This window comes from Carcharhinus amblyrhynchos, chromosome 8, assembly GCF_965287045.1.
Source record: "Carcharhinus amblyrhynchos chromosome 8, sCarAmb.v2.hapA, whole genome shotgun sequence".
NCBI classification, from domain to species: Eukaryota; Metazoa; Chordata; class Chondrichthyes; order Carcharhiniformes; family Carcharhinidae; genus Carcharhinus; species Carcharhinus amblyrhynchos.
The window spans coordinates 64,017,429-64,040,206 of record NC_137331.1 but is presented as its reverse complement, the minus strand read 5'-3'; the positions used below and the strand labels follow the sequence as shown (position 1 = coordinate 64,040,206).

The 22,778-nt window shown below is 43.2% G+C and overlaps 1 protein-coding gene across 1 annotated transcript in view; it reads right to left on the bottom strand.

Annotated features, from left to right (window-relative positions):
- The window catches only part of nsmaf (neutral sphingomyelinase (N-SMase) activation associated factor), a 91,436-nt gene that overhangs the window by 11,015 nt on the left and 57,643 nt on the right, over nt 1-22,778 (bottom strand). The window contains exons 22-26 of the mRNA XM_080194192.1: nt 17,796-17,907; nt 12,936-12,994; nt 12,486-12,553; nt 11,425-11,489; nt 8,896-9,019 (exon numbers count right to left, since the gene is read on the bottom strand). Coding sequence (XP_080050318.1) covers nt 8,896-9,019; nt 11,425-11,489; nt 12,486-12,553; nt 12,936-12,994; nt 17,796-17,907 — 428 coding nt within the window. The remainder of the gene's footprint in view (nt 1-8,895; nt 9,020-11,424; nt 11,490-12,485; nt 12,554-12,935; nt 12,995-17,795; nt 17,908-22,778) is intronic.

Below are 22,778 nucleotides of genomic sequence, written 5' to 3'. Positions count from 1 at the left end.
GGAACGGTGGAGCAGCGACTAGGCAAAAGGTGGCAGGGATAGTGCAGGCTGTCCAAATGCTCTTTAAATATGACTACTGATGCCCATGAGCAAGGGTGGGACAGCAACATCCTGCACAGCCCTGCCACAAGATCCACTATGTTTCTTATGGATGGATATGTAATGAGCTGAAAAGCACAAGATTGAAAGGGGCCAGCCGCCCACTACCGAACACAAATCACCCTCACTTCCTCTCTTGCCACCAGATTTACACACCAAAAGGGAAGACTCTGGTCTTAGTTTGCCTTGCATGATTTCATCCTTCTTCCAAACATCTTAACATATTTCCTAGTTTGGTATCAGCAAACATTTACTTGTGCCTCTGTCCGAACTATACATGAAAGTGGAAGCCAATATAATGCTCATCTAGGGCATTTTAAATGCTAAATGTGATAATGGAAAATACCAAGAGGAACTAGATTTTAAGATTACTCACTGTGCGTTAGCAATTTTCTCAGATAGTGTCAGTACTACTACGTTCAGCAAACACAAGTTTTATCCCCAACCCCTCTTTTTTAAAAGTACCATGGGGCTTTTTAGCAAAGTAAAGACAGCATATAAATGCAAATAACTGCTGTTGCCATTGTTTGCTAAGTTTGGGGTAAGCTTTGCATTTGGAGAATTCCACATTATGGAATCAGCCCATTTGTATATGTTAGGCAGCAGCATGTGTTACTAGGGTTTCACTGCGGTTTTGAGGACAGATGCCTGCCTACAGGATTGAGATGAGTTGGGTATTAGGAATGAGTGTTGAGGCACAGCGCCAGGGACTTGGGTTTGATTCCAACCTTGGGTAACTGTGCGGAGTTTGCATGTTCTCCCAGTATTTGTGTGGGTTTCCTCTGGGTGCTCCAGTTTCCTCCCACAGTCCAAAGATGTGCAGGTTAGGGGGACTAGCCATGCTAAATTGCCCCTTTGTGTCCCAAGACGTGTAATTAAGGGGGAACAAACATGGTAAATGTACAGGATTATGGAAAAGGACAGGGGGCTGGGCCTAGGTAAGATACTCTGTCACAAAGTCAGTGCAGATTTGATAGACTGAATGGCCTTCTTTTGCACTGTAGGGATTTTCTGAAAGCAAGGAGGCCACTTTGTTTATCTTCTCTTCAGAGTGCAGATTGTGATATTAGCCTTCCTTCCCCTATACGTAACAGGTGTCCCTTGTGCCCATGATAGGGGCCAGTACACCATGGTTTAATTCTTTACCAACCTCCAAAATACATTAGCTCCCTGTAAGCCATAAAGAGGATCTGTAAACCGGAGAGTTGCCACCCTTTTTGAGTTAGTGACCTCTTTTGGGCAGGAAGGACTCCAAAACACGAGCACAGGAAACTGCAAGGCAAGGCTGAGACCAAATACATCTGCAAAGTTTGTAGCCATTCTGACAGAGTCCTGCAGGATACATAGCAGGATTCTGCTTGCTGGCTAACTAATTCTTTCTGCACAATGTAGAAGCTAACGTGTTGTGGATGTTAATCACTAGGGAGGAACCACAAAAAATATTTCAGGTTTCAGAAACAGATACCAGTATCAGCAAGATGAGCGCACATATACCTATGGAAAATCCTCATCAACAGAAATTGGGGAAAAAAAAACTAAAGTTTGTTATTTTAAAAATAAAACTTAAACTTCATTTCAAACTTATCAAAGCTTTTTGCAAAATTTGTGCAAAGGAAATATTATTGTTTTTGCATACTATTAATGCAGAAGAGACTGCTAGTGCAAACTTATTTTCTGTGAATAAAGTTATTGCCTCTGGAATTGTTTGCTGGAGCAGAGGAGTGAAGGAGCAGAGAGAGAGATAAGAATTTACCTGTTAAAAACCTGTTTAAATAAGTTTAAAGCACTTTGTTCCTTGTAGAACTGTTTAAATCATTTAAAAGCATTTTTGCAGGCTTTTTGTATTTACCGCTTTAAGAATTCTGAGGGAGTGGTTAGAAGGGAGTTGTGGGCCAGCAAGCTTTAAATCAGCGCCAGGTTTAAAAAGAGGCCTGGTATAGACAGCGGGCAGCGTCGGAGTGGACAGCGGAGTGAGAGGGAAGCAGAGTGAGCTACTAGGGCTTAATATCAAAAGGGCTGGGGAGAAAAAGGGCCAGGTAAGTTCGTGTGGAAATTTTCAATACTACTACAGTGAATAATGGAGGGGCATGTGATGTGTTGTTTCTGTATGATGTGGGAGCTGGTGGACCCCAGGGTCCTTCCCAGTGACCATGCCTGCAGTAAGTGCAGGTTGCTGGAAGAGCTCCAGCTCAAGGTAGATGAGCTGGCCTCTGAGCTACAGACACTGAGGCTCATCAGGGGGAGAGAGGGTGCCATTGTCAATGGGGAGCAAGTGACATCCACCCCCCCTAGACGGGCTAACTCTAAGGGTCAGGAGCGAAGGGAGGGGGGGGGGGTATGGGGAGCGGAGGAGGGGGGGGGGTGGGGAGCAGAGGAAGGGGGGGGTGGGGAGCAGAGGAAGGGGGGGGGTGGGGAGCAGAGGAAGGGGGGGGGTGGGGAGCAGAGGAAGGGGGGGGGGGGGTGGGGAGCGGAGGCCTCAACCTCTCAATCTGCATAACAGGTTTGAGGTTCTTGCTTCCAGTCTGGACGAGAACGAGGGAAGCGAGGTCGGTGAGCAAACTGCACACAGCACAGTGATGCAGCAGGACATAGGCAAGGAGAAGGTGAAAAGGAACGTAGTAGTGATTGGGGATAGTGGGGTTAAGGGTATTGACACTGTCCTTTGTCACAATGACAAAGTGCACAGAAGGGTGTGTTGTCTGCCTGGTGCTCGGGTCCGGGATGTCGCATCTGGGCTGCAGAGGAACCTGGAGTGGGAGGGTGCGAATCTGGTAGTTGTGGTACATGTGGGTGCCAACGACATAGGCAAAATGCAAACTGAGGATCTGGGGAGGGAGTATGAAAAGCTGGGAATGGAATTAAAAAGTAGAACCGACAAGGTGGTTATCTCTGGGCTACTGCCTGAACCGAGTGCAGACGGGCGTAGGGTTGATAGGATTAAGGAAGTGAATGGGTGGCTCAGGGAGTGGTGTGGGAGGAATGGGTTTGAATTTATGGGGCATTGGCATCAGTATTGGGGAAGGTGGGACCTGTTCGGGCGGGATGGGGTTGGTCTGAACCGTGCTGGGACCAGGGTGCTGGCGAATAGAGTAAAGAGAACTGTAGACAGGGCTTTAAACTAATTAGGGGGGGAGGGTGCGAGGGTAGGTGACATTACGGGGTCTAAAGTGAAGGAGAGGGTACAGGTAAGGGAAGAGGCCGAGGATGTCCCAATAATAGAGGGAGTAGGGGGCGTGAGTATGGTTGGTGGCGTTACGGCAAATAGGGTCCAGGTGAAGGCTGGGATGAAGGCACTTTATCTGAATGCACGAAGCATTCGGAATAAAGTGGATGAGCTGGTGGCGCAGATCGGCACAAATGGATATGATCTGGTGGCCGTTACAGAGACGTGGCTGCAAGGTGACAGGGACTGGGAGCTGAATGTCCAGGGGTATCAAGTGTTTAGGAAGGATAGGCGGGAGGAAAGATGGGGGGGCCATAGCTCTGCTGATTAAGGATAGCATCAGGGTGGTAGCAAGGGATGATATTGGAGCCAAGGAGCAGAAAGTGGAATCGTTGTGGGTAGAGATTAGGAACAGCAAAGGGAGGAAGACGCTGGTGGGTGTCATCTATAGGCCCCCGAATAATGATCTGGAGGTGGGGCGGGCTGTTAACGCGCAAATAAGTGTGGCGTGCAGGAATGGGATGGCTGTAGTTATGGGGGATTTCAATCTACACATAGATTGGTCGACCCATGTTGGACGCGGTGGGCTCGAGGGGGAGTTCTTGGAATGCTGCCGGGATAGTTTCCTGGAACAGTGTGTGTTGGAGCCGACGAGGGAGCGAGCTATCTTGGATCTGGTGTTATGTAATGAGGCGGGTAGAATTAGGGACCTTGCGGTGAAGGATCCTCTTGGGGAGAGTGATCATTGTATGGTGGAGTTTCTGGTGCAGATGGAGGAGGAGAAAGTGGGTTCCCGGACGCGCATCCTTTGTTTGAACAGAGGGGAGTACGGTAGGATGAGAGAAGAATTGGCGAATGTGGACTGGGGGAGCGCGTTGGAAGGTAGGTCTGCTGAGGAGCAGTGGAGGATCTTTAAGGAGATCTTTCTTGGTGCTCAGCAGAAATTTATTCCGATGGTCAAAAAGGACAGTAGGAGGAGAGGTAATAAGCCGTGGATAACGAAGGAGGTGAAGGAAAGTGTTAAATTAAAAGCGGAGGCGTTTAGAGTAGCTAAGAGTAGTGGGCGAGAAGAGGATTGGGAGAGGTTTAAATATCAACAAAGATTGACAAAGAAGTTGATAAAGAAGGGTAGGAGAAACTATGAAGCTGGGCTAGCGCTTAATATAAAAAAGGATAGCAAGAGTTTTTATAAATATATAAAAAGGAAGAGGCTGGCTAGGGTGAACGTTGGTCCCTTAGAGGATGAGAAGGGGGACTTAGTGGTAGGGGATGGGGATATGGCTGAGGTCTTGAATAACTTTTTTGTTTCTGTCTTCACGGAGGAGGACGTGAATAATTTGCCGGGTGTTAGAGATGGAAAAGTGGTAGGACTGGAGGGTCTTAATGACATTACTGTTACTAGAGAGGCGGTGCTCGACAAACTGGAGGGGCTGATTGTGGACAAGTCGCCAGGACCGGATGGAATGCATCCGAGGGTTCTGAAAGAAATGATGGAGGTGATAGTGGATGCCTTGGTGGTTATTTTCCAGACGTCGCTGGATTCCGGGGAAGTGCCGGAAGATTGGAAAACGGCTAATGTTACGCCGTTGTTTAAGAAGGGTGCCAGGCAAAAGGCAGGGAATTATAGGCCGGTTAGTTTAACGTCTGTTGTAGGTAAAATGTTAGAATCCATCATCAAGGAGGAAATAGCGAGGCATCTTGAAAGGAATTGCTTAATAGAGCAGACGCAGCACAGTTTCGTTAAAGGGAAGTCGTGTCTGACAAATTTACTGGAGTTCTATGAGGATGTGTCTAGGGCGGTGGATAGAGGAGAGCCGGTGGATGTGGTCTTTCTTGATTTTCAGAAGGCGTTTGACAAGGTACCTCACAAGAGGTTATTGCAGAAGGTCAGGGGACATGGAGTTGGGGGTAGGGTGTTAGCGTGGATAGAGGATTGGTTGTCAAATAGGAGGCAGAGAGTGGGGGTCAATGGGTGCTATTCGGATTGGCAGATGGTGTCTAGTGGAGTGCCCCAGGGGTCGGTGCTGGGGCCTCAGCTATTTACCATTTATATAGATGATCTGGAGGAGGGAAGCGAGTGTAGGGTGTCGAAATATGCTGATGACACCAAGATTGGTGAAACGGCAAATTGTGCGGAGAGTGTGGAGAGTCTGCAGAAGGATCTAGATAGGCTAGGCGAATAGGCCAGGAAATGGCAAATGGATTTTAATGTTGGCAAGTGCGAGGTGGTCCACTTTGGTAGGAATAATGGTAGGAAGGATTATTACTTACGTGGCGAAAAACTGCAGCAGGCGACAGTGCAGAGGGACCTCGGGGTCCTTGTGCATGAGTCGCAAAAACCCAGCTTGCAGGTGCAGCAGGGTGGTCAGGAAGGTGAATGGGATGCTGGCCTTCATAGCGAGGGGGATTGAATATAAAAGTAGGGAGGTCTTGCTGCGGCTGTATAGGGCATTGGTGAGGCCGCAGCTGGAGTACTGTGTGCAGTTTTGGGCGCCGTACTTACGCAAGGATATTTTGGCCTTGGAGGGAGTGCAGAGGAGGTTTACTAGACTGATGCCGGAGTTGAGGGGGTTGAGCTATGAGGAGAGGCTGAATAAATTAGGCTTGTACTCGTTAGAGTTTAGAAGAATGAGGGGAGTTCTCATTGAGACGTATAAGATGATGAATGGGATGGATAGGATAGAGGTGGAGAGACTCTTCCCGCTCAGAAAGGATAGTAGGACTAGGGGGCCCTGCCTCAAGATAAAGGGGGGGCGGTTTAGAACGGAGTTGAGGAGGAACTTCTTCACTCAAAGGGTGGTGAATCTCTAGAATTCTCTGCCCGTTGAAGTGGTGGAAGCTACCTCGCTAAATATTTTTAAGATGCGGGTTGATGGGTTTTTGATAAGAGAGGGGATTAAGGGTTATGGGGAGAGGGCAGGAATGTGGAACTGAGCCACGACAGATCAGCCATGATCTTATTGAATGGCAGGGTAGGCTCAAAGGGCTAGATGGCCTACTCCTGCTCCTATTTCTTATGTTCTTATTAATATGTGCCATTTCCAACAATCTATTGACAGCAGCATAATTGTGCAAATTGTTTCACAAGTCAAATGACAAGCACAGAGAGACAATTGAATTCAGTGTAAAATGGCCTATAACTGATGCTGCTAGTGCTCTCTGCATTCTAGAAAACTTTCAGAGATCTGATCATTACAGACTTGGAGGAGGAAGAAGAGCAAGGGGGCGAACAAGGAATTACTTTCAGTGAAAAAAAAACAGGCTTTAATTTTTTTTTAAACAGCACAAGAGATGCCATAGTCTACCTTCACATACTTTCGCAGATACACAAAACTTACTGGCGAATAAAGGTTTGAGTGAAAAGCATGATTCAAGTGGAAACTTCCAGCAGGTTAAATAGCGCCCATTCACCTTTGGGGTTAGTTTGAATGCAGAGAAGTGGGATTACAAACATACAAATACTACGAAACGTACATACAAATACTAGAAACATACAAATATTAGAAACGTATGTTATCATTGAAAAAGCACAGAAACTTTTGAGATTTAATTTGGTCAGAAATTTCACGATGTCTTGAGTCAGTAAATGGGTCAAAATAGACTATTTCACAGTTTTTGAAGGTTATGACAGACATGAGTCATCAATGAATCAACTAACTTTCCAGTATTTCATCTTAAGCAGCCAACGCACACTTTGGAATCACGACATCAGAGTATCACCACTTTGGACTAAAAGATGTACAGCACCTAACACTGACCTGACTTCACGCATACAATTTTAAAATGTTTTTTAAAGCGATAGCTTGTTTTAGATGGTTGTCGGTTCCAGCCCACTGCACAATTTGAGCACATAACTTGTGCCGTTATTCAAGTGCAATCCAAAAGAAATAGTGCATTATCAGCATGAATTATTCTGAAAATAGAGATCCCCTATTTAAAGTATTAGAGGGAGGGAGGGAGGGAGGGAGGGGGGGGCGTAGAAAGGGGGGCGAAGAGAGCATAAGGGGGAGACAGAGGAAGGGTGTGAGGGGGAGAGGGAGAGGAGGAAGGGGAAGGGTGGTGGGGGTGGGGGGGGGGGGGGGGGGGGGGTCAGGGGGGAAGAGGAGCACATTATAACTTGAAGTTCTGACTCCAGATGATTATATCAGAAACACCTATGTTGAACAAGGAGTTTACAATCTTAGGATGAGAGATTTTATCAGCAATCTTGCCAGAGGTAACTGCAGCACTAAGGCCCAAGCATGGCCGTGATCCGAACCACGCCTGAAACGGGTGCAATGGCAATTTAAATCTATTTGCATTATTTTGAATTGAATTAATGGGCTGCCCACCCAAATTCACCTGCATTGCCCCCTTTACCATTGCGTTTGTCCATCCAAATATGACATGAAACAGACATGCTTGGCAAAAGTCTGTTTCAGGTGCTCCAGCTTCCGAAGAGGTAAGCTGGGGGTGGGTCAGATTGATCTCTGGTGTGGGGGGCGGTGGGAGCCACTGCCACTCTGCAAGCAATCAGTGGGGGGAGGGAGCAGAGGGTCACGATTGGTCTGGATAGCAGCGGGGTGAGTGGGTAAGGGGGACAGTTATGTTGTGGGGATGGGACGATATCTGCGGGGACCATTGCTCCCAGGCCGCTTTATCTGCTTTTTGTGGCCCAGGAGCAATGTGACAGGGCTGCATTTTTTTGATTTTTTTCCCTCACTGTGCACGCACAGTTCAAAGGTCTGATTGGAACTGCAGCGTTTCGGCCGTGATAAGCCCCCTCACAGTGTGATTCGGACTCCCAATTTTTTTTTTCAGCCTAAGTGCATTTGGGAGAGGCTGAGAACAGTTTTAAGTTGGATTGGAATTATACCCAGATTCAGCGCTTAGAATCAAAATGGTAAAAGTGGGCCCTTGGATTTGGTGTACAAGTAATTGTACTCATTGTATTTCTATCTTTGAATTAACTGACCATTTAAAATTGTGTAGTTATTATAGTTCATGTTTCTTGATTTTTGTGTAGCAAATTTAAACCATTAACCTTGTGACTTCAATCTTTTAGTGAATAACTTTAAAAATAAAATTGGATTCTGAAAAGAAACCAAAAACATTATGGTCACTACTGAGATCAAAGCAATTCTCAACGAGGAATAAATATACGGCTGGGTACCAGAAGTATTACGGTCTTTGAACAATGCCATGAATCTTATACATCCATTTTCTCAGTTTATGTCTCATCTGAAAACTGCATCTCAGATTGTGCAGCATCTTCCAGTAATACACTGAAGTGTCGGGTCAGATTATGATCTCAAATCACCCTCGAGTATGGCATGAAGCCACAGCCTTCTGAATGCAGGTGAAGAAGAGCTTAACCTCGAAAGCTTGTGAGTTTACTAGCAAATAAATCGGTTGGACTTAAACCTGGTGTTGTCAGACTTTTTACTGTGTCTACCCCAGTCCAACGCCGGCATATCCACATCATTACAGCTGGGTGCCAAAAATATAATTTCTAGATCTGCATTATAATTACATACTCTGGTCCAATCATTCCCTTTCCTCTAATCAGACGTCACCTGAAGACAGCACTTGGGCTGGACTTCACATCCGCAATGTCACAAAAGATCAAGTATTACTCAAACAGCAGCACTAACCTTGACTGTAGAATCCCAAGAAGAGGTATATAAGTGGTCATTGTACCAACAGATCTTGCTAACAGCATCATCATGACCCATGAGTGTATCTTGTCTTCGTCCATAGGCTACTGAGTAAAAATATCTATAAAAAAGAATCCAGAAAAATATCACAGACTACCTAATGACAGTGCCAACTTAATATATTTACTTGAATCATCGAATCTTAGAGCACAAAAGGAAGCCACTTGACCTGTTGTAACTTTTGAATGAGGTATAGTTCCACACCCCTCTAGTTATTTTGCCAATTATTTTAAATCTATGACCTCTTGTTACTAATCACTTGCCAGGTGAAGTCTCTGTCTACTTGTTCTGACAAAACCCTTGAAAATTTTGAATGTCTCTACCTGCAAATTTCAATGCTCTATTCGGTTTATTTCATTTATACGTAATGAGATAAACAATGGCTCTAACATAACTCCTGTTGAATGTAGTGTAAACGTCTCTCCAGTCAAAAAACATCCTGAGCTTTGTAAATCAACAGAATACAAAAGCAAGGAAGTTATGGCGAGCTATCTTAAAACATAGGTTCAGCCTCAACTGGAGTATCATGTTCAATTCTAGGCACAACACTTTAAAAAGCATGTGAAAGTCTTTGTAAAAATGCAGAAAAACCTTACAAGGGTGCTTCCAGGAATGAGGGACTTCACTCATGAAGATTGAGTAGAGAAAGTGGGGTTGCTCTCCTTTGACAAAGTTGAGGAGAGATTTAATGGAGCTGTACAAAGGGGTTTTGACACAGCAAATAGGGAGAAACCTTCCATTGGTGAAAGTGTTGAGAAGCAGAGATCACATCAATTTAGAGTAACTGGAAAAAGAACCAGGAGTGAGGAGAGTAAAATATATTTTATGCAGGGAGTGGTTAGGATCTGGAATGCGTTATCTGTGTATGAATGATGGCAGATACAGATTTTAAGGGAACTGGATAATTATCAGAAATGAAAAGGTTACAGGGAAAGCAGGGAGTGAGACAGCTAAATTGCTGAGCTGCCACAGAATAAAGTCCAATTCAATCCCTCCCCGCCTGCCCCCCAAGCCACACTTGGAATACTGTATACAGTTCTGGTCACCCTATTATAGAAAGGATATTAAACTAGAAAGAGTGCAGAAAAGATTTACTAGGATGCTTGCGGGACTTGACGGTTTGAGTTATAAGGAGACGTTGGATAGACTGGGGCTTTTTTCTCTGAAGCGTAGAAGGCTGAGGGGTGATCTCATAGAGATCTATAGAATAATGAGGGGCATTGATCAGCTAGATAGTCAATGTCTTTTCCCAAAGGTAGGGGAGTCTAAAATTAGAGGGCATAGATGTAAGGTGAGAGGAGAGAGATACAAGTGTCCAGATGGGCAATATTTTCCACACAGAGGGTGGTGAGTGTCTGGAACAAGCTGCCAGAGGTAGTAGTAGAGGTGGGTACAACTTCATCTTTTAAAAAGCATTTAGACAATTACATGGGTAAGATGGGTATAGAGGGTTAAATACAGGCAATTGGGACTAGCTTAGGGGTTTTAAAACAAAAGGACGGCATGGTAAAGTTGGGCCGAAGGGCCTGCTTCCATGCTTTAAACCTCTCTAACTCTACTGTTTACTGACTTTAGATGGTTAGGGTGGAGAAACTGAGATTGTTCTCCTTATAGCAAAAATGTTTGAGGGGAGATTTTATAGAGGTGCACTAGATTATGACAGGTTCAGATAAGATAGACAAAGAAAAGCTGTTCCTATCAGCTGATTATACAAGGAATGCTGACTTGAGGTTTTGGGCAAGGTTTGCAAGAGAGATGCCAGCAATAGTGTAATTACACATGAGTAATGACCTGGAACTAAGTACCAATGGGGATGGCATTATCGGAGAGGACCAATAATTTCATAAGGAAATTGGATAAGCACTTTAAGGGAATAAACTTGCAGAGCTAATAGACAGAGCAGAGGTGTGGGATGGATTAGATTGCTCTAGATAGAGCTGGCATTCTATCTCAATGACTAACTACTTTAACTCTAATACATAATGATCACTATTATGTGGGTGCTCTCCAACTGAAATGGACTCCATCAGAATCACATTCCTCAGAATTAGTCTAGTATTCCCTCCTTCATTGGGTTAGAAACATACTGATTAAGTAAGTTCTTTTGTACACACTTGATAATTCTTCACATCTTTGACCTTAACACAGTTTCTTCCTCAGTCTATCTTACCCAGCATCACTGTCTAACATTTTCACATTTTTCTGAAATTTGTCTACAGATTTTCTGTCCATCTCCTTCAAATTATTTGTGGAACAACACCTAGCAATATATCAACTCTTCTTCTGCTTCTTAGCACTAGCCAAATAATCTTTGAAGCCTCTAGCATATTGTCCCTTTGTGGAGCTGCAATATTACCATTGGTCACAAATACCATATTCCGTATTCCACCTGGATACATTATGGAAATTTTGCTCAAAAAATATTACACAATCAACAACACGTTAAGCAGACAATTTGATACATACACATTGTTGTCCCACGATGAACACAGAACAGTCGTATCCTCCAGTAACAAACAAGATGACAGGGCCTAACAAAAGATTGAGGGATTAGTTTTGCAGACTATATGCAGACCAATTAATTAAATATAGAAGGATAAATATAACACAGCAATCTCATGATGTAACTATGGCAGACACTTGGTGGAAAACCTGAAAGCAAAGCTTACAGCCATTTCTCTCAGGTCCCTTCCAATTTCCTACCAAAGTTAGAGATAGATCAAGAAAGCCCTGCAGAAATTATTGAAAATGTTGTTTATTTATTTCATGATTTTAAATTTTGTAACCATTTTAATATAGGCTTTCATAGTGACACTTCCTCCCTAACTTAGCTCAAGACAAAAATGTTAGTAAAGAGTTTTCAGCCCTCAAAAGCACAGAAACAAGTAATTATTTATTTTACATTGTGAAACACTAATGAGAATCCAACAGTGAGGTTTTGCAAGGAATGCACACAGAATGATCAGATTTGAAATTGATGGGGATCCATATAATCTAAAACACTGAAAACAGGGACACAATAATGGACGAAAATATATTTAACATCCTCCAGTCGGTATATGGATTTAGTACCTTGCGTGAAAAATTAAACTAATTGTCCTCTATTACTATACCATAGAATCCATTCTTCAGGTTGGAGGCTACATGGCGATCAAAAGCTATTCCTTCTTGTAGGACCATTACTGCCAAGGTCAATCCTGCTGTCACCCAATGGTCACATATGCAGCTTACCAAAAAGTACTAAGAGCAAAACCCTCATTGCTTTGTGCCTGCCCTTATCCAGGAACACATAGTGCAGAACTCTCAACTCTGAGACCATCTAACTCAGCACACCACAAATGCATCAGATTTGGCAAATCCCAGGTTATGTCTCAGCACAGTGTCCCACTGAGCCTCTGGTAAAGACCTTGTCAAAAACATATACTCTGGTATAAAATTATCTGTTACTTTACCCTTGGGAGCAATGAACTCCAACTGGGGATACTTTTGTTTGGCTATTATTCTTCTTCTATAGCACTAGATCTCACCATGTTTGAAAAGGACATGCTCCGTTGTAACATTTCTTTTTCCTTGGAAAACATTTTGAGTGTTGAATCTGTGTTTTGAATTAAAAGTATAACATAAATTAATGGGTACGGAATTAAAGATAAACAGACGTTACAGACTGCAAACAAAAACAGAGAAATGTACTAAAAATGGATTATACTAGTCAGCAACGAACTGTTGAAAAATGTTTAAAAAGTCATTTTACAGTATAAATTAGGATCATTATTCGCAACTTAATGGAGAGGCTGTGTAAACCAAACCACTACAGATACAGAAATTGAGACATTGCCATGCAATTGTGTCATTAATAAATAAACAAAGGCTTGTAAAAATTGGCTTTTACTTTGTCAAATCTAAATTTGTAATTTAGTATCAAACTGAACAGTTTCCTAGTAACAGGTGATTATAAATTCAGAGGTTAGGTAAATTACCTTGAGAAGTTGTAAAGACTGAAGTTCCGTTACTTGCTACAGCAATGCCAGTCACTGCCCTAATTGTAAAAAAAAAGCCAAGATAAAATCCAAAGACAATCAGAAGCCACAACAATCACAGTTAAACTTTCCGAGAAGACAGTGAAGGCTGGCAACATCATTTTATCTTTCACTGCTAAGCAAAGGAACGGGCATTAGGGGAGATGTTGGCTGTTGTGAGACTTCTTACTGTGTTTTCCCCAGTCCAAGGCTGGCATCTCTACATCACTGGAGGATTGAAAGCCCATTTTATATAATGCCTAGCTTTTCTATTTCATAGCAAAAATTACTGGCAATGGCATTGAATGAGTTGATTGTGGAAAATAAAGTAAGACCACATTAAAAATGTTCTCATCTGTGTTTTACTCTGTTAAAGAAATTTTAAAATTATCCACATTGATTCTTTATGATCTTTTAAGATGGAGTTTACTTTCAAAATTCTATTGCCTATACTTTAGAACATAGAACACTACAGCACAAACAGGCCCTTCGGCCCACAAGTTGCGCCGATCACATCAATACCTACCAATCCATAGACCTATCTATAACCCCCAATCCCATTAAATCCCATATACTCATCCTGAAGTCTTTTAAAAGACCCCAGTGAGTTCGCCTCCACCACCACTGACGGCAGCCGATTCCATTCACTCACCACCCTCTGACTGAAAAACGTACCCCTAACATCACCTCTGTACTTGCTTCCCTGCACCTTAAATCGGTGTCCTCTCGTAGCGACCATTTCAACCCGGGGAAATAGCCTCTGAGAATCCACCCTATCTATTCCTCTCAACATTTTATAAACCTCTATTAGGTCGCCTCTCAACCTATGCCTCTCCAGGGAGAAGAGTCCCAGCTCCCTCAACCTATCTTCATAAGGCATACCTCCCAATCCAGGCAACATCCTTGTAAATCTCCTCTGCACCCTTTCAATAGCTTCCATGTCCTTCCTATAGTGAGGCGACCAGAACTGCGCACAGTACCCCAAGTGGGGCCTGACAAGGGACTTATAAAGTTGCAGCATTACCTCCCGACTCCTAAACTCAATCCCTCGATTAATGAAGGCCAGTACACCATACGCCGTCTTGACCACATCCTTCACCTGCGAGGCCGATTTAAGAGTCCTGTGGACCTGGACCCCAAGATCCTTCTGCTCTTCAACACTGTTAAGACTCCTGCCCTTGACAGTGCACTCGTTCATCCCATTGTCCTGCCAAAATGGACGACTACACATTTATCCGCGACTTTGGTCCTCTGATCCCCACAACAGATCTGTAGTTACCACAATCTGTTGAACTACAATCTCATATCTATCTTTAATACCTTAATCCCCATTTAAGAAAAAATATTGTTCTCTCTCACCCTAGCCGTTCTTGTGGGACAGCCTTCAATTCCACTCCATCAAGTTCAAGGTAAACAAAACCTGAACAGAGATGGAGAACAGCTGATTTAATGGTTCAATGCCAAATTTGGCTAGACCACAGAAAGCACTAATGGATCCTGTGCTCTCTCATCTGCCAAACCTATTCATTATTTCAAGATCATCCTAGAACGCAAAGATAAATTCTGCTTCTTTACTGCAAAAGATTTTCTCAAATCATTGTCTCCTCCAGCATCACCTCCAACAAGTGTGAGGAGCTCATGGAATTCTTTGATACTAAGATTGAAATAATCTGATCAGCTATTGTTGCCAGCTGTCTTTCTTCTCCTCACCCACTAGATCAAACCTTCTCTCAGGTTCCCCCACAGTCAATCCCTGAACCCACATTGTACTTTAGTTTCTCTGCTATCTCCCTTTATGCCCTCTCAGATCTCATCTTGTCCATAAGACAACCAACTTCTTCAACCCTATCCCTGTTAGATGACCACCCAGCCTTCTTTCCTGGCCCCATGTTAGTTAATATTCTAAATGGTTCCCTCTCTTCAGTAGTGTCCGCCTCTCTTTCAGATTTGTTGTCATCACTGTTCTCTTTGAAAAAAGACAATCCTTGGTCCTTCCAAACTTACAAACTGCCTCACTTCAGAGGGGAAAGGCTGTTGAAGTCCTCAAACTTGTTCCTGTCTTTGAAATCCATGCTCATCTTTCCAGGAACTCCACATTTGGATCCCTTACATCAAATTTTTGCCTCTGCCATAACACCCAAACAGTTCTTACCAAAGTCAAATAAACAACAGTGCGAATGTGTGCAGAATTATATGATCCTCAATTGGCTGATTTACAGATAAAATTCTGCTGGCATCCTTCCTGTCATAATTCACCCATTCCTGACCTGGCAGCAATTTTACATAGTTGGGAATGCAGGCGAGGCTTGGAGTGGCCTGCCAGCCCTCGCTGCAAAAGGAAGACCTTTTAAAGGATGCTTCTTGCCAAACTGCAATTTTTAGGTCAGCAGGAGGAGGTCAGGACTAAAAGCAGGGAAGCCTAGCAGATTAGCCTGCATGGGCCTCAAGTAGGAGAGACTCCCTCATAGGCCCTTTCCTGACCAGACTCCTCTTCCCCCCCCTCAAGTTTTCACCACCCCCATCACTGTCTTTTCATCTTAAAAACCTCCCCATTTTGCTGCACCTCCTCTCTCCCCAATCCACACAACTTCCCCTCCCTGCTGTGGGATTCTACTCTGCCCAACAAGAGTACCCTGGACTTAATTGCATCTTGTGTCCCAGCACATTTTTCTGTGGTACAAAATGTAGTCCCAACAGTGGCCACAGCACTGACCAATCAGGTGGCTGGTAGCTGGCAGAGGTAGCAATTAGGGGCAGAGGGACTATCTCCAGCCAAGTAATGGGTGTTAAACAGTGCAGGTCAGCCATAAGGTGTCAGGGTGCATTCTAGGGGCAAAACCTGCCATCTGAAAAATTCTACCCTATAAACTGTGACAAAGGCAAACTATCTCTCCACATCTTTCTTGATCTGTCCACAGTCTTTGCATGGTTAAGCACACCGTCCTTCTCCGAAGGATGTCATCTGTGCGCAGCTGCACTCCATTACATTCTTAGTCCTATTCCCAGGGCTGAAATGGTCGCTACGAGAGGAAACAGGTTTAAGGTGCTGGGAAGCAAGTACAGAGGAGATGTTAGGGGTAAGTTTTTCACTCAGAGGGTGGTGAGTGAGTGGAATCGGCTGCCGTCGGTGGTGGTAGAGGCGAACTCGCTGGGGTCTTTTAAAAGACTTCTGGGTGAGTACATGGGATTTAATGGGATTGGGAGTTACAGATAGTTCTATGGCCTGGTAGCTACGGATATGATCGGCGCAACTTGTGGGCCGAAGGGCCTGTTTGTGCTGTAGTGTTCTATGATCTAATCAGAGCCAAAGAATCAACTGCAATGGTTTTTTTCCCTGTTTTTCCCTGATGTCCTCCAAGAATCTGTGGCTCCTATATTTCATCTTTGTGCTATCCCCAGTAACATCTTTTAAAAACACAGCATCAATTTCCACATGTATGCTGAAGACACCTAACTCTTCACCACCACCACCTCTTCTGACCTCTCCATTGTATGTAAATGGTCAGATTCCCTGAATGACATCCAGCATTGAATAAGCAGAAATTTCCTCCAATTACACATTGAGAAGTTGAAATATTTTTGATCCCCATGATAAAATTGATTTCTTAGCCACCAACTCCATCCCTCTCCTTGGCAAATGAGGCTAAAGCAACATTGGTGCGATACTTGACCCCAGAGATGAGAACTGCTACATAGTCAAGTCATCACTAAGACTGCACATTTCCATCTCCATTACCATGACCTGACTTGGCTGCCTTAGCTTATATTCAGCTGAAGTCCTCATCCATAAACTTATTAACTATATTCTTGGTCTCATCTCTGATCTCCTCCAGCTTCACAACCTTCCAATCAGCACTCTTCTATTCCTCGCTTCTTGAGTATCTCTGATTTTAACTGCTTCACCAATGGTGGTCATGCCTTCAGCTGCCAAGGCATTAAACTCTGAAGTACTCTGCCTAAAGCTGAGTAGGACTAGGGGGCACAGCCTCAAGATAAAGGGGGGGGGGGGGGCGGTTTAGAACGGAGTTGAGGAAGAACTTCTTCATTCAAAGGGTGGTGAATCTCTGGAATTCTCTGCCCGTTGAAGTGGTGGAGGCTACCTCGCTAAATATTTTTAAGACGCAGGTTGATGGGTTTCTGATGAGAGAGGGGATTAAGGGTTATGGGGAGAAGGCGGGAATGTGGAACTGAGCCACGACAGATCAGCCATGATCTTATTGAATGGCGGGGCAGGCTCGAAGGGCCAGATGGCCTACTCCTGCTCCTATTTCTTATGTTCTTATGTTCTAAAGCTGTTTCTCTCTATATCTCTCTTTCCAACTTTAAGATGTTCCCTAAAATCTGCTCTAATATCTCCTTATATGGTTATGTGTCAAATTTTGCTTTTAACACTATTAAGCACTTTGGCCTATTTTAATCTCGTGAAAGGCACCATATTAATATTACTGAGTTCTGGAAAATGAGATGATCGAGGCATATGGAAAGCAAGAATTAGTTATTCTGAAAAATAATTTGTGGACTTGGGGCATTTATGAGTTAAAGTAATCACTTGCGGGGAGCTGGAAAGGATTTTTTTAAACTTCTGAGTTGATTAAGAGTTCTCTTTCTTTTGCCTTTCCCAGGAAATGGGAAGGGTGTGAATGTGAAACATGTCGATGACATCAGTTAGGAGAAAATACTTATTTTTTCTCTTCCTGGATACCTAAACATCAGGAGAGAGCTAGAATCCAAGTATATTTATATCAGCACATAAAATTAATAAACTTATCATTGCTATCCTTATAGTCACTCAGTTGCACAGAGTAAACACACACAACTTACTCCTTGTGAATCTTTTGCTGGTAAACTACATGCAGTTTGTTCATATTGCTCCATGCTAATTTTATGCTTTCTTCGGTCAAATCTTCAAATGAGGAATCTTCACAAGAAGAAACTGCAATACAGAAAATACTGTAGTACGGGAAGCTCCAGCATCAAACAAGAAAGTGATATACTGTTTTATTTCAATACTTAAACATAATTTAATTTGATTTTAAAAGTAAAACTTAACTTGATAAGAGGATCGAGCAGTACCTAAAATCCAAACCCATTATAAACGAGGTTATCCATTTCTAAAAGCTCTTTGATGAACTGCATTTGTACTCTCTATCACTCTTTCCAACTTTAAGAATCACATTCCTAGCTGAAATGAGTTTATGTCACGATACTACTTGAAATCTGTAATAATTTAATAAATAGAAATACCAAAGAGGTACAGTCATTTTCAGAGTTTTAGTTTTCCATGACATAATCAAATAACCTGCATTGCTGTACAAGAACAAAAGAACAAAGAACAATACAGCACAGGAACAGGCCCTTTGGCCCTCCAAGCCTGCGCTGATCACATTGTCCTATCTAGACCAACCGCTTATTCCCCTCTATTCCCCATTTGTTCACATGCCTATCAAGCTAAGTCTTACATGTGACTAACGTGACTGCCTCAACCACCTCACTTTGCAATACATTTCAGGACCCACCACCCTCTGTGTAAAAAACTTCCCTCACACATCTCCACTAAACCTCTCCCCTCTTATCTTGAACTTGCGCCCCCTTGCAATTGTCATTTCTGCCCTGGTGGAAAAAGCTTCCAACTGTTCACCCTATTTATACCTTTCATAATTTTATAAAGTTCTGTCAGGTTGCCTGTCAGCCTCTGTCTTTCCAGGGAGAACAATCCCAGTTTATTCAAATCTCTCCTCATAGCTAATAAGCTTGAATACAGAAGGAGACAATTCAATTGTTTGTATCAGCTTTTTAATGTATAGCCCAAAATTTATGTTGCAGACCTCTTTTCTCCCCACAGCTTTTTCTAAGTGCAGTATATTGTAATTAATGAACAGTCTGCGGAAGAGCAGAATAGTAACACAATTTGCCTTATACAGTACGGTGCTTTCATTGCAAAACAACCAAGACACAATTCTACAATGTAGCTCCTTAAGCTTTAAAACCAGAAACTGCTATTTCACACAACATTTACTCCAACTTAAAAAAAAATCAACATTTTAACATGAGACATTGCAATGCCTGGAGAAAACAACATGCAGGGAAAAAAAGTGTGACCACCTAGGTGGTTATACGATATAGTCCAATGACTTAGATTATTGTGAGTGATAGGTTTCATTCAGAGCTCATAGTTTAAAGAGATTAATAAAATCATTTAAAAAACAAGCATTTCTAAAGGAATAAATTGAAAAGAATTTGTGTTAAATATGCATAAAAACCTGGTTAGAACACACTTGGAGCACTGTACACAGGTCTGGTCTCATAGGAACAGATTTTGCAGTTGTATTGACAGTAAAAGTATCAGCACCTGGCATTATTACAACTGCGAAACAGTCAGCAACTTCTAGCATTCCCATCTGTGCAGTAAAACATGGAAATCCTAAAGCTGCTGTCAGTCATTCACTACTTGTCCACAGGTTACACAAATGAATCCCCACAGAAAGGATGCTTTAGAAGTCAATGAACTAGGATTTTTATGCTGCAGTATAGCTGTTAAAACTCCTGAAATAATTGCACCTTATTTACAATGTGTAACTGGATTTTAAATGGCATTCTAAGCAAAATGGCCCTGGAAACCATTTTAAATTTGTTTAATATAAACTGTGTCTATTAGTATAGGTTTAATGCATATTTAAAATATGATATTTTAGCTTTTAGTGCCATGTCCCAACCTTTATTTCTTTATTATTATCTATTATTGAATATTTATATTAATTGTCATTTATATTAATGATTTGGATGAGAATTTAGGAGGCATGGTTAAAAAGTTTGCAGATGACACCAAGAATGGTGGCATAGTGGACAGTATATGACAACAAGAATGGTGGGATAGTGGACAGTGATGAAGGTTAACTCCAATTGCAATGGGATCTTGATCAATTGGGGCAGATGAATGGCAGATGGAGTTTAATTTAGATAAATGCGAGGTGATGCATTCTGGTAGACTGAACCAGGGCAGGGCTTACTCAGTTAATGGTAAGGCACTGGGAGAGTCCCAGTACAGAGAGATCTGGGGGTACAGGTTCTTAGTTCCTTGAAAGTGGAGTCTTAGGTGAAGACAGTGGTGAAGAGGGCATTCAGCATGCTTGGTTTCATTGGTCAGAACATTGAATATAGGAGTTGGGACGTCTTTTTGAAGTTGTACAAGACATTGGTAAGGCCACACTTGGAATACTGTGTACAGTCTGGTCACCCTATCATAGAAAAGATATTATTAAACTAGAAAGAGTGCAGAAGAGATTTACTAGGATGATACTGGGACATGATGGTTTGAGTTATAAGAACATAAGAAATAGGAGCAGGAGTAGGCCAACTAGCCCTTCGAGCCTGCCCCGACATTCAATAAGATCATGGCTCATCTGTCGTGGCTCAGTTCCACATTCCCGCCCTCTCCCCATAACCCTTAATCCCCTCTCTCATCAAAAACCCATCAACCCGCGTCTTAAAAATATTTAGCGAGGCAGCCTCCACCACTTCAACGGGCAGAGAATTCCAGAGATTCACCACCCTTTGAATGAAGAAGTTCCTCCTCAACTCTGTTCTAAACCACCCCCCCTTTATCTTGAGGCTATGCCCCCTAGTCCTACTATCCTTTCTGAGCGGGAAGAGTCTCTCCACCTCTATCCTATCCATCCCATTCATCATCTTATACGTCTCAATGAGATCTCCCCTCATTCTTCTAAACTCTAACGAGTACAAGCCTAATCTATTCAGCCTCTCCTCATAGCTCAATCCCCTCAACTCCGGCATCAGCCTAGTAAACCTCCTCTGCACTCCCTCCAAGGCCAAAATATCCTTGCGTAAGTACGGCGCCCAAAACTGCACACAGTACTCCAGCTGCGGCCTCACCAACGCCCTATACAGCCGCAGCAAGACCTCCCTACTTTTATATTCAATCCCCCTCGCGATGAAGGCCAGCATCCCATTCGCCTTCCTGACCACCTGCTGCACCTGCAAGCTGGGTTTTTGCGACTCATGCACAAGGAGAGGTTTGATAGACTGGGACTTTTTTCTCTGGAGCGTAGAAGGCTGACAGGTGATCTTATGAAGGTCTATAAGATAATGTGGGGCATTGATCAGCTAATAAGTCAATATCTTTTCCCAAAGGCAGGGGAGTCTAAAACTAGAGGGCATAGGTTTAAGATGTGAGGGGAGAGATACAAAAGTGTGTAGAGGGGCAGTTGTAGAGGGTGGTGAGTGTCTGGAACAAACTGCCAGAGATAGTAGTAGAGACAGGTATAATTTAGTCTTTTTAAAAGTGTTTAGATAGTTACACAGGTAAAATGGGTATAGAGGGATACAGGCCAAATGCAGGCAATTGGGACGAGCTTAGGGGTTTAAAAAAAAGAGTGGCATGTACAAGTTGGGCTGAAGAGGCTGTTTCCATGTTGTAAACATCTATGATTCTGTGATTCTCTATTTACAAAAGGTGAAAGTTAAATCGATAGATTTTACTTCCAGGTTTAGTCTGAGAATTTTCCAATGTGATTGGCAGTTTATTCTGCTTGATGACATCAGTTTCAGTGGATACCTGAAGATCTCTGACTTGATGCCAGATTCAAACGTCAAGGCAGATAAATTACCATCACAGAGGACACCAATTCATATGAAAACTGGAGCGAATCACCCTTTTTTAGTGGGTGTTCAGAGAATAATCTCCCACACACCATGCACTGCAGGGAGCACCAGCATGATTCACTCCAGAATTCAGGTGGCGAGCCTATTTCTGGAGAGGCTGGCAGTATTGCAGTGAGAGGGACACTGCGCATGCACCAATCTGTCAGCACAGATTGCTGGCTCAATCAACTCAATCGCTGGCCAGCCCCACAACCCCCAGAACACAGGCCCACTCAGTCCCCACCTCAGCTCAATCACCGCCCCTTGAACATTCCCCCGGCCCAGCCCCGACCCACTGTTCCGCATCCCTGACGCTCTCAGCAAACTGCTCCCCCCACCACCGGCCCTGATCGCTGGCCCCCTCCCCCACCGATCCTATCTGTAGACTGGCAGCAGGAACCCCCCCTATCTCCACCGATTGCTCCCCTCCCACCCCCACTTAGCTGATTTTTTAGTGCAGAGGTATGGGAGAATCTCAGTTTACATGTTTGTGAACAGCATTTTTCAAGGTGAGTGACAAATGCCATTACTTCACAGCTGGCTATAAAACTCAGGTCATGGAGGCATTGGAGAACCGCAAAAAGGATTTACAAGGTTAATATCAGAGCTGAGAGGTTACGCCCAATATGAAACATTGGCTCCTCAAGAAAAGAGAAGGCCGAGGGGTAATGTAATGGGGGTCTTTATGATTATGAAGGATTTTATAAGGCAGGTAGAAACATAGAAACCAGAAGCAGCAACAGGCCATTCAGCCCTTCAACCCTGCTCCACCATTTAGTTTGATCATGGCTGATCATCAAATTCAATATCCTGTTCCTGCATTCCCTCCATATCCCTTGATCCCATTAGCCCCATAGAAACAAACAATGAAATAGAGAAGATATTTCCACTCTTGAAGACAACCAAAACTAGGGGCTATATGCCATCCCCAATAAATTCAGTCGGGAATTTAGAAGAAATATATTAACTCAAAAACTGGTAAAAATGTGGAACTTGCTATGCAAATGGATACATAAATTAAAGGGAAGCTAGATAAACACCAGTTGATTTACTTTACTGACTTGCAATCAAATATAAGATTGAAAATGGATGGCAAAGCATTGAAGTAAATGTGGTATTGAAAAAACTGAAATGACCCCATGGTAG